The sequence below is a fragment of the Indicator indicator genome, chromosome 6, assembly GCF_027791375.1.
Source record: "Indicator indicator isolate 239-I01 chromosome 6, UM_Iind_1.1, whole genome shotgun sequence".
Taxonomy (NCBI): domain Eukaryota; kingdom Metazoa; phylum Chordata; class Aves; order Piciformes; family Indicatoridae; genus Indicator; species Indicator indicator.
In genome coordinates this window covers 29,302,425-29,316,531 of record NC_072015.1, presented here as the reverse complement: position 1 = coordinate 29,316,531, position 14,107 = coordinate 29,302,425, and the positions used below count along the sequence as shown (strand labels likewise).

Below are 14,107 nucleotides of genomic sequence, written 5' to 3'. Positions count from 1 at the left end.
GAGAAAAATAAGTCATGGAGCTGGGGTTGTTCAGCCTGGGAGAAGGCTCTGGGGAGACCCTAATAGCAGTGTTCCAGTACCTGAAGAGGGCCTACAAGAATGCTGGAGAGGGACTGTTTGCAAAGGCCTGGAGTGATAAGACAAGGAGCAATGGTTTGAAATGAGAGAAGAGTAGATTTAGATTGGATGTTAGGATCAAGTTCTTTACCATGAGGGTGGTGGAACACTAGAACAGGTTGCCCAGGGAGGTAGTTGAGGCCCCATCCCTGGAGATATTCAAGGTCAAGCTCGACAAACCTCTGAGCAGCCTGATCTAGTGCAGAATGTCACTGCTGACTGCAGGGGGATTGGACTAGATGACCTTTGGAGGTCCCTTCCAACTCAAACCATTCTGTGATTCTGTCTGTATGCCTGAATGTTGCCCAAGCATGTGGCTTGATAATCCTTTGAAGAAGGAACAAAAAAAGAATGATCATCCCTATCAGGTGCTAGAAAAGTGAGTGTATGTAGAGGAAGACCATGAAGGAAAGGACACAGCAGGTGGGAGCAGGAAAGCTTTGTGTAGCTGTATCAAGGAGGTTTGATCTCAAGGCACTGCTGAGAAGTGGATGCCTTTTTACATCTTTGAAGCAACCATGCTTCAAGAGATCAACCTGCAAAATGGTTTCCTCTTGTCAGTCAAAAATAAGGTAAAAGATTTTTTTCCTGTGTTTTCAAGTTGCTGTATAATGTTCATATACCACAATTCACTTTTGCTTTCACGCAGGTGAGGGTCTTGTTTGATGGGTGTGAGCACAGTAACATGGCCTGAAAACTGCTGAAGTGGTTTTAAATCCTGTGGTGGAATTATAATTGCTGCCTTAAGTAGGAAATTTTTCTTTTTACTTCCTTCCCCTCTCTGCTCTAATTATACTCCAGTAGCTGGCCAGTTATATCCTCCAGGCAGCAGCGCAGAAGCTGGAAGTGCTTGTTTCAGCTGGAAAGCACTGGCTGCAGTGGTGGTCATCCTAAAGACAGGTTCATTTGTGACCCAAGTCCATTGATGTCACTGGAGTTACACCAGGGGTAAATTTAGCCTTCTTGGTAATCCAAAGTACCCCTGGAGCAAAGTTTCAGAATACCTTTAAATGGACTGAGAGCAGCCCTGCAGAGGACTTGGGTACTGCTGGACATGAACTGGTAATATACACTTACAGCCCAGAAGCCAACCACATCCTGGGCTGCATCCCCAGCAGTGTGGGCAGCAGGTTGAGGGAGGGGATTCTGCCCCTCTGCTCTGCTGAGACCCTACCCACAGTGCTGGGTCCAGTTCTGGAGTTCTCAGCACAGGAGTGATATGGACCTGTTGGAGCAGGGCCAGAGGAGGCCACAAAAATTATCTCAGGGCTGAAACCCCTCTGCTGTGAGGCCAGGCTGAAAGAGTTGGGAGAAGAGAAGACTCCAGGGAGACCTTCTTGTGGCCTCTCAGTACTTAAAGGAGGCCTATCAAGAAGATGAGGAGGGGCTCTTTATCAGGTGTAATAGTTTCAAACTAAAAAGGTTAGCATTAGATTAGATATTCAGAATAAATTCTTTAAAATGAGGATGGTGAGGTACTGACAGAGGTTACCCAGAGAGGTGGTAGATGCCCCATTGCTGGAAACATTGCAGGTCAGGTTGCATGGGGATCAGAGTAACCTGATCTAGTGGAAGATGTTTCTGCTTATGGCAGGGAGGTTCGAAGTAGATGATCTTCAAGGTCCCTTCCCTCCCAAACTATTCTACATTTCTATTACATGATTGGTGTACCTGGCATATGCTTAAGTTTAGCTGTGAGCAAGAGTAATAGAAACTTTTAAAGTTTCTTTAACATCAGCATGTCAGTAAGAGCCATAAACTGAAAGATGAAGAGGTAAGAGCCTCCAGGAAAATGAGCTGAGCTTTAATTTATGCTTGTGAATATCACATCCCTGCCAGAGGCCTGGCTCCTCCTGCTCAGGAGTTGTCATTGCAGTTGCCCTTTTGAGTGACCTGTCAGAGAAGCATCATCAGGGCACAGGAGTCAGTGCCTAGTTTAGAGCATGGTGGCTGAAACTCTGTCTCCACAAGAGGGTAATGTAATTTCTAACATCTAATGGGTGGGCATTGTGGTTTCTCCACTGCATTTAGAATCCAGAGTCATAATTAAATCCTCAGTTTTAGTGCAGAGGACCTTTGGTTTTGTTTTCTTTTTTTTTTTTGCTATCCTGCTCTAGCAGTTAGACAGAGATGTCAGCTGAAATCGATAACAAAGGCAAAATTTGGGAATGGCAATAGGATGTGTTGCTGCTATTGATCAAAGGCTATGGGGCTGGTTTTAAACACTGCTCCTCTCTTTGATCCTTTTTTCCCCTTTGATCGAACACAGCAGATAAACAGCCCTCTGCGTAGCACCAGCATTTGTTATGGCTTTTAAGCTGACTAAGGACAGCTCTGAATTAAATATGAGGCTTTAAATGATGGGTTTCTGCTAAGTGCTGCCCATAAAGACTTCACTTGCAGTGGGGATACAGTTTCATTGAAGCATGGTGAGAGGAAATCTAAACAGGTATTGTTTTGCTTTCCCATTCAAAAAGCAGATAAAATATTGCAAAATCAGCTACAGGAAAGGAAAAGCTTTATATATACATAGATATATAGAATATATATGTGTATGTATATATATAGATATATATATATGTGTATGTATATATAGAGAGAGATATATATATGTGTATGTATATATATATATATATATATATATATGAAATATATGTGGACAAAGGCTGCTTTATTTTACCATATAGTTACATGTATAGTGTTCTCCCACAAACTCTCCTCTCATCTTGACACTTTTCAAGCTTGTGTAAATTAGTCAAGGGTCTTAAAAATGTGGATACAAATGGAACTACCAGGTGCAGTCTCATAGTTCTGACACCGCTTCCAGTGAATTAATAGGAAACTTTTCCACTGACTTTTTAATGAGTTGGATTGGACCCTTGGCTGTCATTGTTAATGTCTTGGAAAGGTCAGGATCGATTTCCTGACATCCTTTTTCTCTCTGAGGGAGACATAGCAATATTGCTAGTCCTCTTCCTTGGTTATTCTCTGTATAATTTAAGTTTCTCTTCCGACCATCCAAGGCTTCATGGAATTACAGAGACAAATGAAAAAAATCTGCATTTTGGGGAAGTTGTTCATATCTTAAATGACTAAAACCATAGAATTGTTTTGGTTGGAAGAGACCTTTAAGATTATCAGATCCAACCACTAACTCAGCACTGCCAATTCCACCACTGAACCATGTCCCTCAGCAACACATCTACATGGCTTTTAAATCCCTCCAGGGATTGTGATTCTACCACTTCCCTGGGCAGCCGGTTCCAGGGCTTTACAACCCTTTGGAGAAGAAATTTTTCCTCATATCCAACTTAAACCTCCCCTGGTGCAAATTGAAGCTGTTTCCTCTTGTCATGTCGTTTGTTATTTGAGAGAAGAGGTGAACATCCACCTGACTACAACCTCCTTTCAGGATGTTGTAGAGAGCAAGAAGGTTTCTCCAGGCTAAACAATTCCAGTTCCCTCAGCTGCTCCTCAGGAGACCTGCTCTCCGTACTCTTCACCAGCTTAGTCACCCTTCTCTGAATCTGCTTCAGCACCTCAACATCTTTCTTGGAGTGAGGGCCTCAAAACTGAACACAATACTCAAGGTGTGGCTTCACAAGTGCCAAGCAGAGGGGACAATCACTTCCCTACTCCTACTGGCCACACTATTGCTGGTACAAGCCAGGGTGCTGCTCTTTCTGCACAATGTCAAGTCTTCCCTCTCTCCCTGAGGTTATCCTGACCTTGCAGTGCTGTACTGCTCTTCTTTGTCCTTTGAGGGGGTTAAAAAAGCACTATTCCTGCAAGTGTAAGCAGCTTCTGTGAGGGTTCCACTGTGCAGGCTTGTTTGTCATGTCACAAAAAGGTCAGTGCCACCAAGGTAGTGCTGTCAGTGTACTAAAAGGTTGATGTTAGTAACATGGTTTGGAAGTGTGTTCATGCTGCTCTTGCAAGGGGACAGAATTAAATTGTTTCTCTGGCTTTGGTGGTGGATGCTCCATGTGTCTGAAAACACAGAATTTGATTCATAGAGTGGTTTGGGTTGGAAAGGAACTTCAAGATCATCTAGTTCCGCCTGTCATTGGCAGGGACACCTTCCTCTAGACCAGGTTGCTCGAGGCCTCATCCAACCTGGCCTTGAACACCTCCAGGGAGGGGACATCCACAACCTCCCTGGGCAACTCATTCCAGTGTCTGAGCACCCTCACTGTAAAGAATTTCTTTCTAATATCCAGTCTACATCTACCCTCCTCAAGCTTCAATCCATTCCCTCTTATCCCATCACTACAGGCTCTTTTAAAAAGTCCCTTTCTGGCTTTCTTGTAGGTCCTCTTCAGGAAAGCTACTATAAGGTCTCCCTGGGGCCTTCTTTTCTCCAGGCTGAACACCACCAGCTCCATGACACCTCTCACAGCCTGTCCCCAGGTAAATGGCTGTGCTTAAGGCACTGCAGTCCTTGAAGCAGGAATATAAAATCCACCCCCAAAAACTAGAGAGGGCAGGGTTGAAAAAAGGCTCAGGGAGCTGATGTTTGAAAAGGATCATCTGTGTGCTCACTTTTCTTTGGAAAGGTTTAACCTGACCCACCTGCCACAGGAGAGGGTTTAATTTCACAGGCTGATATTTGACTGTTTCTTCAGGTGAAATATTGACATCTAGGCTCCACTGAACTCACTGCCCTGCTTTCCTTTGTTTTCAGGATAGCGGGGTTGGGAAATCAAGCATCATTTCTCGGTTTACCAATGACCGCTTTGAACGCGCTACGAACCCTACCATTGGGTAAGTACCACACACAGTCTCCTTTTCCTTCTGTTTATTTTTCAACTCACTGCCCTCTGCTCATCTTCTTTATTTTCTTGACTTCCAAATCTCTGAATACTGTGTATCTTTCTTTCTTCCTTTCTTCCTTTCTTTCTTCTTTCTTCTTTCTTCTTTCTTTCTTTCTTTCTTTCTTTCTTTCTTTCTTTCTTTCTTTCTTTCTTCTTTCTTTCTTCTTTCTTTCTTTCTTTCTTCTTTCTTTCTTTCTTTCTTCTTCTTCTTTCTTCCTTTCTTCCTTTCTTCCTTTCTTCTTTCTTCTTTCTTCCTTTCTTCTTCCTTTCTTCCTTTCTTTCTTTTTCTTTCTTTCTTTCTTTCTTTCTTCCTTCCTTCCTTTCTCTTCCTTCCTTCCTTCCTTTCTTTCTCTTCCTCCCTTCCTCCCTCCCTCCCTCCCTTCCTTCCTCCCTCCCTCCCTCCCTTCCTTCCTCCCTCCCTTCCTTCCTCCCTCCCTTCCTTCCTCCCTCCCTCCCTTCCTTCCTCCCTTCCTTCCTCCCTCCCTCCCTTCCTTCCTTCCTCCCTTCCTTCCTCCCTTCCTTCCTCCCTTCCTTCCTCCCTTCCTTCCTCCCTTCCTTCCTCCCTTCCTTCCTTCCTTCCTTCCATCCTTTTTTCTCTAGCTTATCAATCTCTCTCAACTCTTTGCTCTTCTGTAATGGCTTTCAGCTCACATTTAGAGAGCCTGCAACTGCTCCAGACCAGGTCTGCCCTGCTCTCCCTGTTCTAGGAATACTAAGGGCCCTGCATGCGCTTGCAGCCCTGAAGGCCAGTGGCATCCTGAGCTGCATCAAAAGCAGCATGGCCAGCAGGTGGAGTGAGGTGATTTTGACGCTTTGCTCTGCTCTGGTGAGACCTCACCTGCAGTACTGCATCCAGCTCTGGAGTCCTCAATACAGGAAGGACGTGGACCTGATGGAGTGGGTCCAGAGGAGGGCCATAAAAATGATCAGGGGATTGGAACACCTCTGCTACAAGGACAGGCTGAGGGAGCTGGGGTTGTTCAGCCTGGAGAAGAGAAGGCTCCAGGGAGACCTAAAGGCAGCCTGCCAGTATCTGAAGGCCTACCAGAAGGCGGTATAGGGACTGTTTACAAAGATCTGGAGTGTCAGTATGAGGGCCAATGGTTTGAAATTAGGGAAAAGCAGGCTCTGGGGAGACCTAATAACAAATTTCCAGTACCTGAAGGGGGCCTACAAGAAGGATGGAGAGAGACTATTTATGAAGGCCTGCAGTGATAGGACAAGGGGCAATGGCTCCAAACTAGAGAATAGTACATTTATGTTGGATGTTAGGAACAAGTTCTTAACCTTGAGGGTAGTGGAATACTGGAACAGGTTGCCTGGGGAGGTGGTTGGGGCCCCATCCCTGGAGATATTCAAGGTGAGGCTTGACAGGGCTTTGGGCAACTTGATCTAGTTGAGGATGCCCCTGCTGACTGCAGAGGGAGTTGGACTAGATGACCCTCGGAGGTCCCTTCCAAGCCAAACCATTCTATGATTCTATGGGTGAGAAGGGCTGATCTGGCTTGTGAGCCAGAGCTGTTTTAAGTCGTCTGTGAAGGGTTGGTATTGATTGCTGTGTGTTGTTCAGCAGCTTAAACAGTATCTTCCAGAGTTCTGCCTTTCACTGATGAAGGAGTCTCAGCTGGAAGCTGCACTTTGAAGTTCCAGAATGATTTTGGACTCCTGGATGCCATGAATAGAGAAAAAATGGATAGAAAGAAAGGAAGCATATGATGAATAACTTTACTAGACTGCAGGGCACTTGTTTGCAGTGAAGGAATTGATGGGGACTTGAGTGCTTCTTTCCTTCTAAATCATTAGCAGCCTTTTTTCCAAGTGGTTTTTGTTGCTAAGTAAATGGCTTCTGCTCAAATGGAAAAGAAAAAAATCTCTGCAATGTTCATCATTATGACAGCAGAGGGAGGTTGGAGAACAGTTGGTTGGCTGGAAAGGCAGAGAAAGACCTTGGGGTGCTGGTCAATGGCCAGCTGAATAGGAGCCAGGGTATGTCCAGGTGGTCAAGAAGGCCAACAGCATCCTGGCTTAGATCAGCCATAGTATGACAAGCAGTACTAGGGCAGTGATTGCACCCCTCCACTCAGCACAAGTGAGGTCACACCTTGAATACTGGGTTCAGTTTTGGGCCCCTGACCACAAGAAGGACACTGAGGTGCTGGAGCAGATCTAGAGAAGGGCAGTGAAGCTGGTGAAGGGTCTGCAGAACTGATTTTATGAGGAGTGGCTGAGGGAACTGGGGCTGTTTAGCTTGGAGAAAGGGAGGCTGAAGGGAGACTGTTGCACTCCCTACAACTTCCTGAAAGCAGATTGGTCTCTTCTGCCAGGTAATGAGCTCAAGTTGCACCAGGGGAGATTTAAATTGGACATGAGGAAAAATTTGTTCACTGAAAGGTTTTCTTTTTTGTATGTTTGTATAAACAATTCAGTGTTGTTAAATCCGAGCAGTTTGCAGATAGCTGTAGAGGAGAACTCTGGTGCCTCATTCTCAGGAAATGTTTTGATAAGTCATATGTGATTTGATGTCATTCAAATGATGCTTTAATGACAGTGCATTTTATCAAGTGCATCTTCATGAGCCAGGAAAAAAGTTACCACATAGAAATTGTTCAGCAGTGTCCAGATAGGATGGGGGTGGTTGGGGAAATAATCTAGCAGAGTTTGGCAGTGTCTCCTAGCCAGCTTTCAATTGAAATGCTTTGGTACAGGAAAAGCCTGTAGATTGTAACCCTGTTTTCTGAAAGAAGAAGAATCCTCTGTGAAAAATACAAGAAGGCACAAAGACTTCTTCCTCTGAGTTGAGGGGGGGAAATCTTCTTTCTCTTTGTTCACCATGTTCGTTCCAGAAGGTGATTTTTCTTTTCCCTGGTGATCATAGATTCATAGAATCTTTCAGGCTGGAAAAGACCTCTCACTATATTGAGTCCAACCATTATCTAGCTGTACCAAGTCTGGTGCTAAAGCATGTCCCTCAGCACTACATCTCTGTGTCTTATAAACACCTCCAGGGTTAGTGATTTCAACCACCTCCCTAGGAAGCCTGTTCCAGTGTTTGAGAACCCTTTCAATGAGGAAGGTTCTTCCAATGCCCAACCTAAGCTTCCCCTGGTGCAACCTGAGGCCATTTCTTCTCATCCTTTCACTTTTTACTAGGGAAAGGAGACCAGCCCCTGACTTCAACCTCCTTTCAGGAAGTTGCAGAGAGCAAGAAGGTCTCCCTTGAGCTAAACCATCCCAGTTCCCTCAACTGCTTCTAGCAAGATTTGTGCTCTAACCCTTCACCAGCTTTGTTGCCCTTCTTTGGACACACTCCAGCACCTCAATGTCCTTGGAGTGAGGGGCTCAGAACTGAACCCAGTATTTGAGGTGCAGCCTCACCAGTGCTGAGTATAGAGGACAGTCACTACCTTAATTCTGTCACTGTTGCTGCCACAGGCCAGGATGCTGTTTGCCTTCTTGGCCACCTGGGCACACGCTGGCTCATACCAGCCAGCTGTCAACCAACACCCTGAGGTCTTTTTCTGCCAGGCAACTTTCCAGCCACTCTGGCCCAAGCCTGTAGCATTGCATGGGGTTGTTGTGACTCAAGTGCAGGACCTGGAACTTGGCCTTGTTGAACTTCATCCCATCAGCCTCAGTTCCTTGAGTCAGTCTCCTAAGTCTAACTGAAATGTTGTACATTGCCTGATATGATGCTGGCTGATGCCTTGTTCTCAGGTTCATCTCAGGATGTTAGGGGCTGTAAGGGACCTCTGGAGATTGTCAAGTCCAACATCCACTGCCAGAGCAGGACCATATAATCTAGTGCAGGTTGCACAGGAACACATCCAGATGGTATGACTGAGAAGATGGAGCTAGCTAGCAACAGAAGCTATGTGTGAGCAGCAGGAGCATTCATGTTCCTGGGACCACTCACAAATGTCCTCTGAACATTCAGAGGTATTTCCCTTCTTTTAAAATCCATGTTTAGGTATCATGTATTTTATCAGAGGAATGGGAGATTTTCACTTCTGTGTAGGCATTTTATCAGGGTTTGGGAGTTTCCCTATATGCAGTCTAATGCAGCAGAACTGACTAAGATCTACAAGTTGCATGTACAGAGTGTGGGCCATGGTATGATTTTCTGCTGCTTCCTCTTTTTCAGAGCATTCTTCATAAATAAAACTGTGTGGTATGGGAAGGAGCTTCATAAATTTGTCATCTGGGACACAGCTGGTCAGGAACGGGTGAGTTTCACTTTGCAGTTCATCTTTGTCATCCTGGTTTCTTTTAATGTGTTGGTGTAGTTTTTCTAAGCCCTTGATCTTCAGAATACCCATTGCATGTGATTTTGGGTGTCCTATTTCTCCTATCCTTAGCCCTTCCTGCCATATCACTCCCACAAACGCCTTCAGTTCTGTCCACAAACCCACCTGAAGCACATGCTTTGACCCCTGTTCCTCCAACCTAAACCACTGAGGTTCTCGTGTTGAAGAGCATGGTAGACCAGTGCCAGAAACACTGTCACAGAATCACAGAATGCTAGGGGTTGGAAGGGACCTCAGAAGATCATTGGGTCCAACCCCCCTGCCAGAGCAGGATCACCTAGAGCAGGTCACACAGGAATGCATCCAGGTGGGTTTTGAATGTCTTCAGAGAAGGAGACTCCACAACCCCTCTGGGCAGCCTGCTCCAGTGCTCAAGCACCCTCACAGTCAAAAAGTTTTTCCTTATGTTCACGTAGAACCTCCTATGCTCAAGCTTGCACTCATTGCCCCTTGTCCTGTCATTGGACATCACTGAGAAGAGCCTGGCTGTGTCCTGACACTCACCCTTCACATCTTTATAGACGTGAATGAGGTCACCCCTTCAGTCTCCTCCAGGCTAAAGAGACCCAGCTCCCTCAGCCTTTTCTCATGAGGGAGATGTTCCATTCCCTTTACTACCAGCTTGTTGAGGGGAACTGCTTTAACTGCTTCCCTGGATCATGTAAGCATGTGTGGGGGAATGACCCAGAGGTTACCACCACTGTATCTATGTTACATGACCTCCTTGAAGCAATCCATGCACCATGAACAGTATCTATCTAGCTTGGCCAGATCTGGGCATTTACATGCCCTGTTCCTCTCACCTCTGAGGCAGTGGCTGCCAACAGACAGAAAATCAGTGTGGAGAGAAGCAGAGGCAAACCCCAGATGTGTCACCAGATTATCCTGGCACATAAGCTGCTCAAACTAGAAGTGGCACAGGGAGGGATACAAAATTCCTGACATTCTCAGCTGGCAAAGAGTGAATGGAAAAATGTTGTGCATGAAAGCCACTATCAGATACCATTCAGCATTTTATAACCTCGAGTAGCTTTCCTTGTGTGATTGATGGCTGAGATTCCAGTTCACAGGATTTGGAACACAAGTAAAGCAGGAAAGATCTTTCAGTACTTAAAGGGGACCTATAACGAATATGGGGAGGAACCTTTTAGCAGGGCCTGTTGTGACAGAACAAGGAGTGATGGTTTTAAACTAAAAGAAAGGAGATGTAGAGTAGATGGAAGGAAGAAATTGTTTACACTGAGAGTGGTGAAACACTGTCCTAGGTTGCCCAGGGAGGTGGTAGATGCCCATCCCTGAAAACATTTCAAGTTGGGTTGTTTGGAGCTCTGGGCAACCTGATCTAGTTGGAGATGTCCCTGCTCACTGTGGTGGGGTTGGACTCGATAACCTTTAAAGGTACTTTCCAACCCAAATAATTTTATGGTTGTGTGATCTCTCTGTCTTTGTGTCCTGGGTATTCTTTTGCTAGACAAATTAAAGAAGATAAATATAAAAGAATGAACATTTTTTGCTAAATGTGTCAGGCATTGGAATAATATCCCCTGGGAAGTGTTTGATTCCTCAACACAAGACACTTTTCAATTCAGTTGGACAGAAAGCTATGCCATCTTATCTAGATCGTGCTTTTCCCAAGACAGGAGAGACCAGATGATTCTTGAGATTCCTTCTCACTTGATACTTTATCACAGAAACATAGAATGGTAGGGGTTGGAAGGGACCTCTGGAGATTATCTAGTCCAACCTCCTTGTTAATGCAGGTATGCTTCAATCAGGCTGCACAGTAACACATCCAGTCAGATTTTGAAAGTCTCAGAGAAGGAGACTCCACAACCTCTCTGGGCAGCCTGATCCAGTGCTCCATCCACACAAAGTAAAGAGGTCTCTCCTTAAGTTCAGGTAAAACCTCCTCTGTTCTAGTTTTTACCCAGTGCTCCTTGTCTTATATCTAGTACCACTGAGAAGAGCCCAACCCCATCTTCTTGATGCCCACTCTTTAGTGAAGATCTCCTCTCAGTCTTTTCCAGGCTAAACAGCCCCAGGTCTCTCAGCCTTTCCTCCTCAGAGAGATGCTCCAGTCCCCAAAGCATCTTTGTAGTCTCTGCTGGACTCTCCAGTAGTTCCGTCTCTCTTGAACTGGGAAGTCCAGAACTGGACCTAGTATTCCAGATGTGGCCTCATGAGGCTGGAGTAGAGGAAGTGGAGAACTTCCCTCGACCTGATGTCCATAGTCTTCATTCACCCCAGAACACCACTGGCCTTCTTGTCCCTGAGAATACATTGCTGGCTCACGGTGAATTTGTTTTCCATCAATACTCACAGGTCCTTCTCTGCAGAGCTGCTTTCCAGCAGGCCAACCCCAACTCTGTTGGTGCAGGGGTTATCCCTCCCCAGGTGCAGGACCCTATGCTTGCCATTGTTGAACATCATGAGGTTGCCCTCTGCCCAACTCTCCCTGAATGGCAGCCCAGCATGACAGTGTGTCAACCACTCCTCCCAGTTCTGTGTCATCATTCATCATGATTAAATGCTTAGTTGAAGAGGAAGAAATCCCAACCTTTTAGAGCAATCTTTTGAAAACTTTTAAAATAAGCAGAAAGCAAACATTTGCAACCTGACAGAAGTGACCTCTGTTGAGCCCTTCTGAAGTTTACAGTAACTAAACAAAGAATGCAGAAGACACTACACCTGAACCATGGCTCACCGTCAAGCTACACATGCTGCAGGTTTGTTGAAGCTTAAGAAAAAACACATCCACGAGCATCTTTAAAGTGTTTCCTCGTGCTTTACACTCGCTGTAACAATAGAATCAGTAACATATTAATTTACTAGCTCTAATCCCACTGAAGGTCCTAACACCACATACAAGGAACCACCCTCAGGCTGACTTGAGCTGTAGGCTACCATCAGAATCACTTATACAGAGCAAAATTCAGGCCATGCCTTGACTGCAGAAATAGATCAAGTCGTTGATAGTTGGTGTTAACTCCTCTTAGGACAGTCTGGTTTCAGAGGAAGCATCCATAAGCTTAGTGGCCAGGTTGCTTAGCTTAGAGGAAATGTCCCAGGCAAGACTGCAGCAAGGGTAGGTCCTCATCTCAAGTTGCATTTTTACCCTCTGCCTTACAACACTGTGTCTGAATCACCAGGACAAGTAGTGTCACTCAGAAAAGAGGGGGCTGGCTATAGAGTGCTGTAGGTATCTCATCAGTCAGCCTTTTCCTGGAGATCAGAGAGTTGCTCTGGTTGGAAAGGTCCTTTAAGATCATCAAGTCCAACTGTTAACCCAGGACTGTGAAGTCCACCACTGAACCTTGGCCTTCAGTGCCACATCTACATGTTTTTTGAACACTCCCAAGGATGGTGATTCCGTCACTTCCCTGGGCAGCCTGTTCCAGGGCTTGATAACCCTTTTAGGGAAGTACATTTTCCCAAACCCCCCATGGTGCAGCTTGGGGCTGTTTCCTCTTGTCCTATCACTTGCTACCTGGGAGAGGTGACAGACCCCCACCGGGCTCCAATCTCCTTTCAGGAAGTTGTAGAGAGCAAGAAGGTCTTCCCTCAGCCTTCTTTACTCCAGACTAAACAACCCCAGTTCAATGGTGTAAAACAAGCCCCCAGCTCAGGGTGATTCCTATCAAGGTTTAAATTGGCTTTAAGTCATTGCAGCTTCATCTCTTAAACAAAATTAAGGATCCCAGAGTTCAGCACAGAGAACTTAAAAAGGGCAGAGATAAATTGTCCTGCCCTACAAACACAGCCCTCAGGCTCCCTGACTACTTGCTCTGATATTTCTCAGCTGGCAAAATGGAAAGCTGGCAGCCACCCAAGGCATTCACACAAAGCATTGTAATTAGAAGCTACTTAGGGCACCATGAAGCCAAAATATATGCTAATAAAAACATCATTAACTAACTTGTGAAGAGACTCCTCTTAGGGGAGGGAGGCTTGGCTAACAAGAAGGTAATTGTCATGCTTTTAAGTCCTGAAATCCATGACAGCAATTTAAAACAGATGAGGAAAAAGTGAGATTAAGGGAAAAAATAAGGTTTGGAAAATGGTGTGGGGTGGAGGAAAAGCCACTCTGAGGAGCAGAATACAGAAAGCTTGTCTGCTAGCACCACAGCACAAAGCCACTGAGTCTGCAGAGACCAGTATGGAGGCACAGAAATTCTAGCAGGTGGATTTTGTTAAACGTGCTGCCAGTTGAAGGTTCCCCCTCCAGCCAAAAAAGGGAGAAGGAAAAACAAGACAGAAGAATTAAGAAACTCTCTCCTTTTATAACCAAGTACTATGTGAATTTTCCACAGCAAGAGCTGCTCAAGAGCCACGTGGCCTTCTCCAGCACCTCCTTCAGGATGTATGCTGAGCACTGGGTCCCACCAGTGCTGTGATAGAAACACTTCTGAGGTTCATTTTCTGCTTCACTGTTGACATTCTGCAGAATTGACATTTGCTCATTATTTGCCACAAAAATGGCCTTTTTAGTTCTTTCTCTACTCTGTCCACAATTCCAAAAGACACAGAAGCAGAATATGGTATCTATTATCCATTTGCATCAGAAGTTACCTGTTCTCTATGACCAACCAATGACTGGCTGCCCTGTATGTTTAAGGTTCTTCAACTAACCCAGCTGCTCTCTCTGTCAATGGAAGGCTGAGAGACATGGGGCTGTTCAGCATGGAGAAGACTCAGAGAGCATCTTCTCAATGCTCATCAATATCCAAAGGGTGAGGGGCAAGAGAATAGGCTCAGATTCTTTTCAGTGGTGCCCAGCAATAGGATAAGGAGCAATGGGCACAAACTGAAACACAGAAAATTCCTCCTAATCATAAGGAGAAACTTCATTCATATGAGGGGGTCAGAGCACTA

General features: G+C 45.3%; 1 protein-coding gene across 1 annotated transcript in view; it reads left to right on the top strand.

Moving 5' to 3' along the window:
* The first annotated feature begins 635 nt into the window (after nucleotides 1-635).
* Nucleotides 636-14,107, top strand: part of RAB31 (RAB31, member RAS oncogene family) — a 35,114-nt gene continuing 21,642 nt past the window's right edge. Inside the window, exons 1-3 of the mRNA XM_054381604.1 lie at nucleotides 636-689; nucleotides 4,802-4,881; nucleotides 9,073-9,154. Of these exons, the coding sequence (XP_054237579.1) occupies nucleotides 636-689; nucleotides 4,802-4,881; nucleotides 9,073-9,154 (216 nt within the window). The remainder of the gene's footprint in view (nucleotides 690-4,801; nucleotides 4,882-9,072; nucleotides 9,155-14,107) is intronic.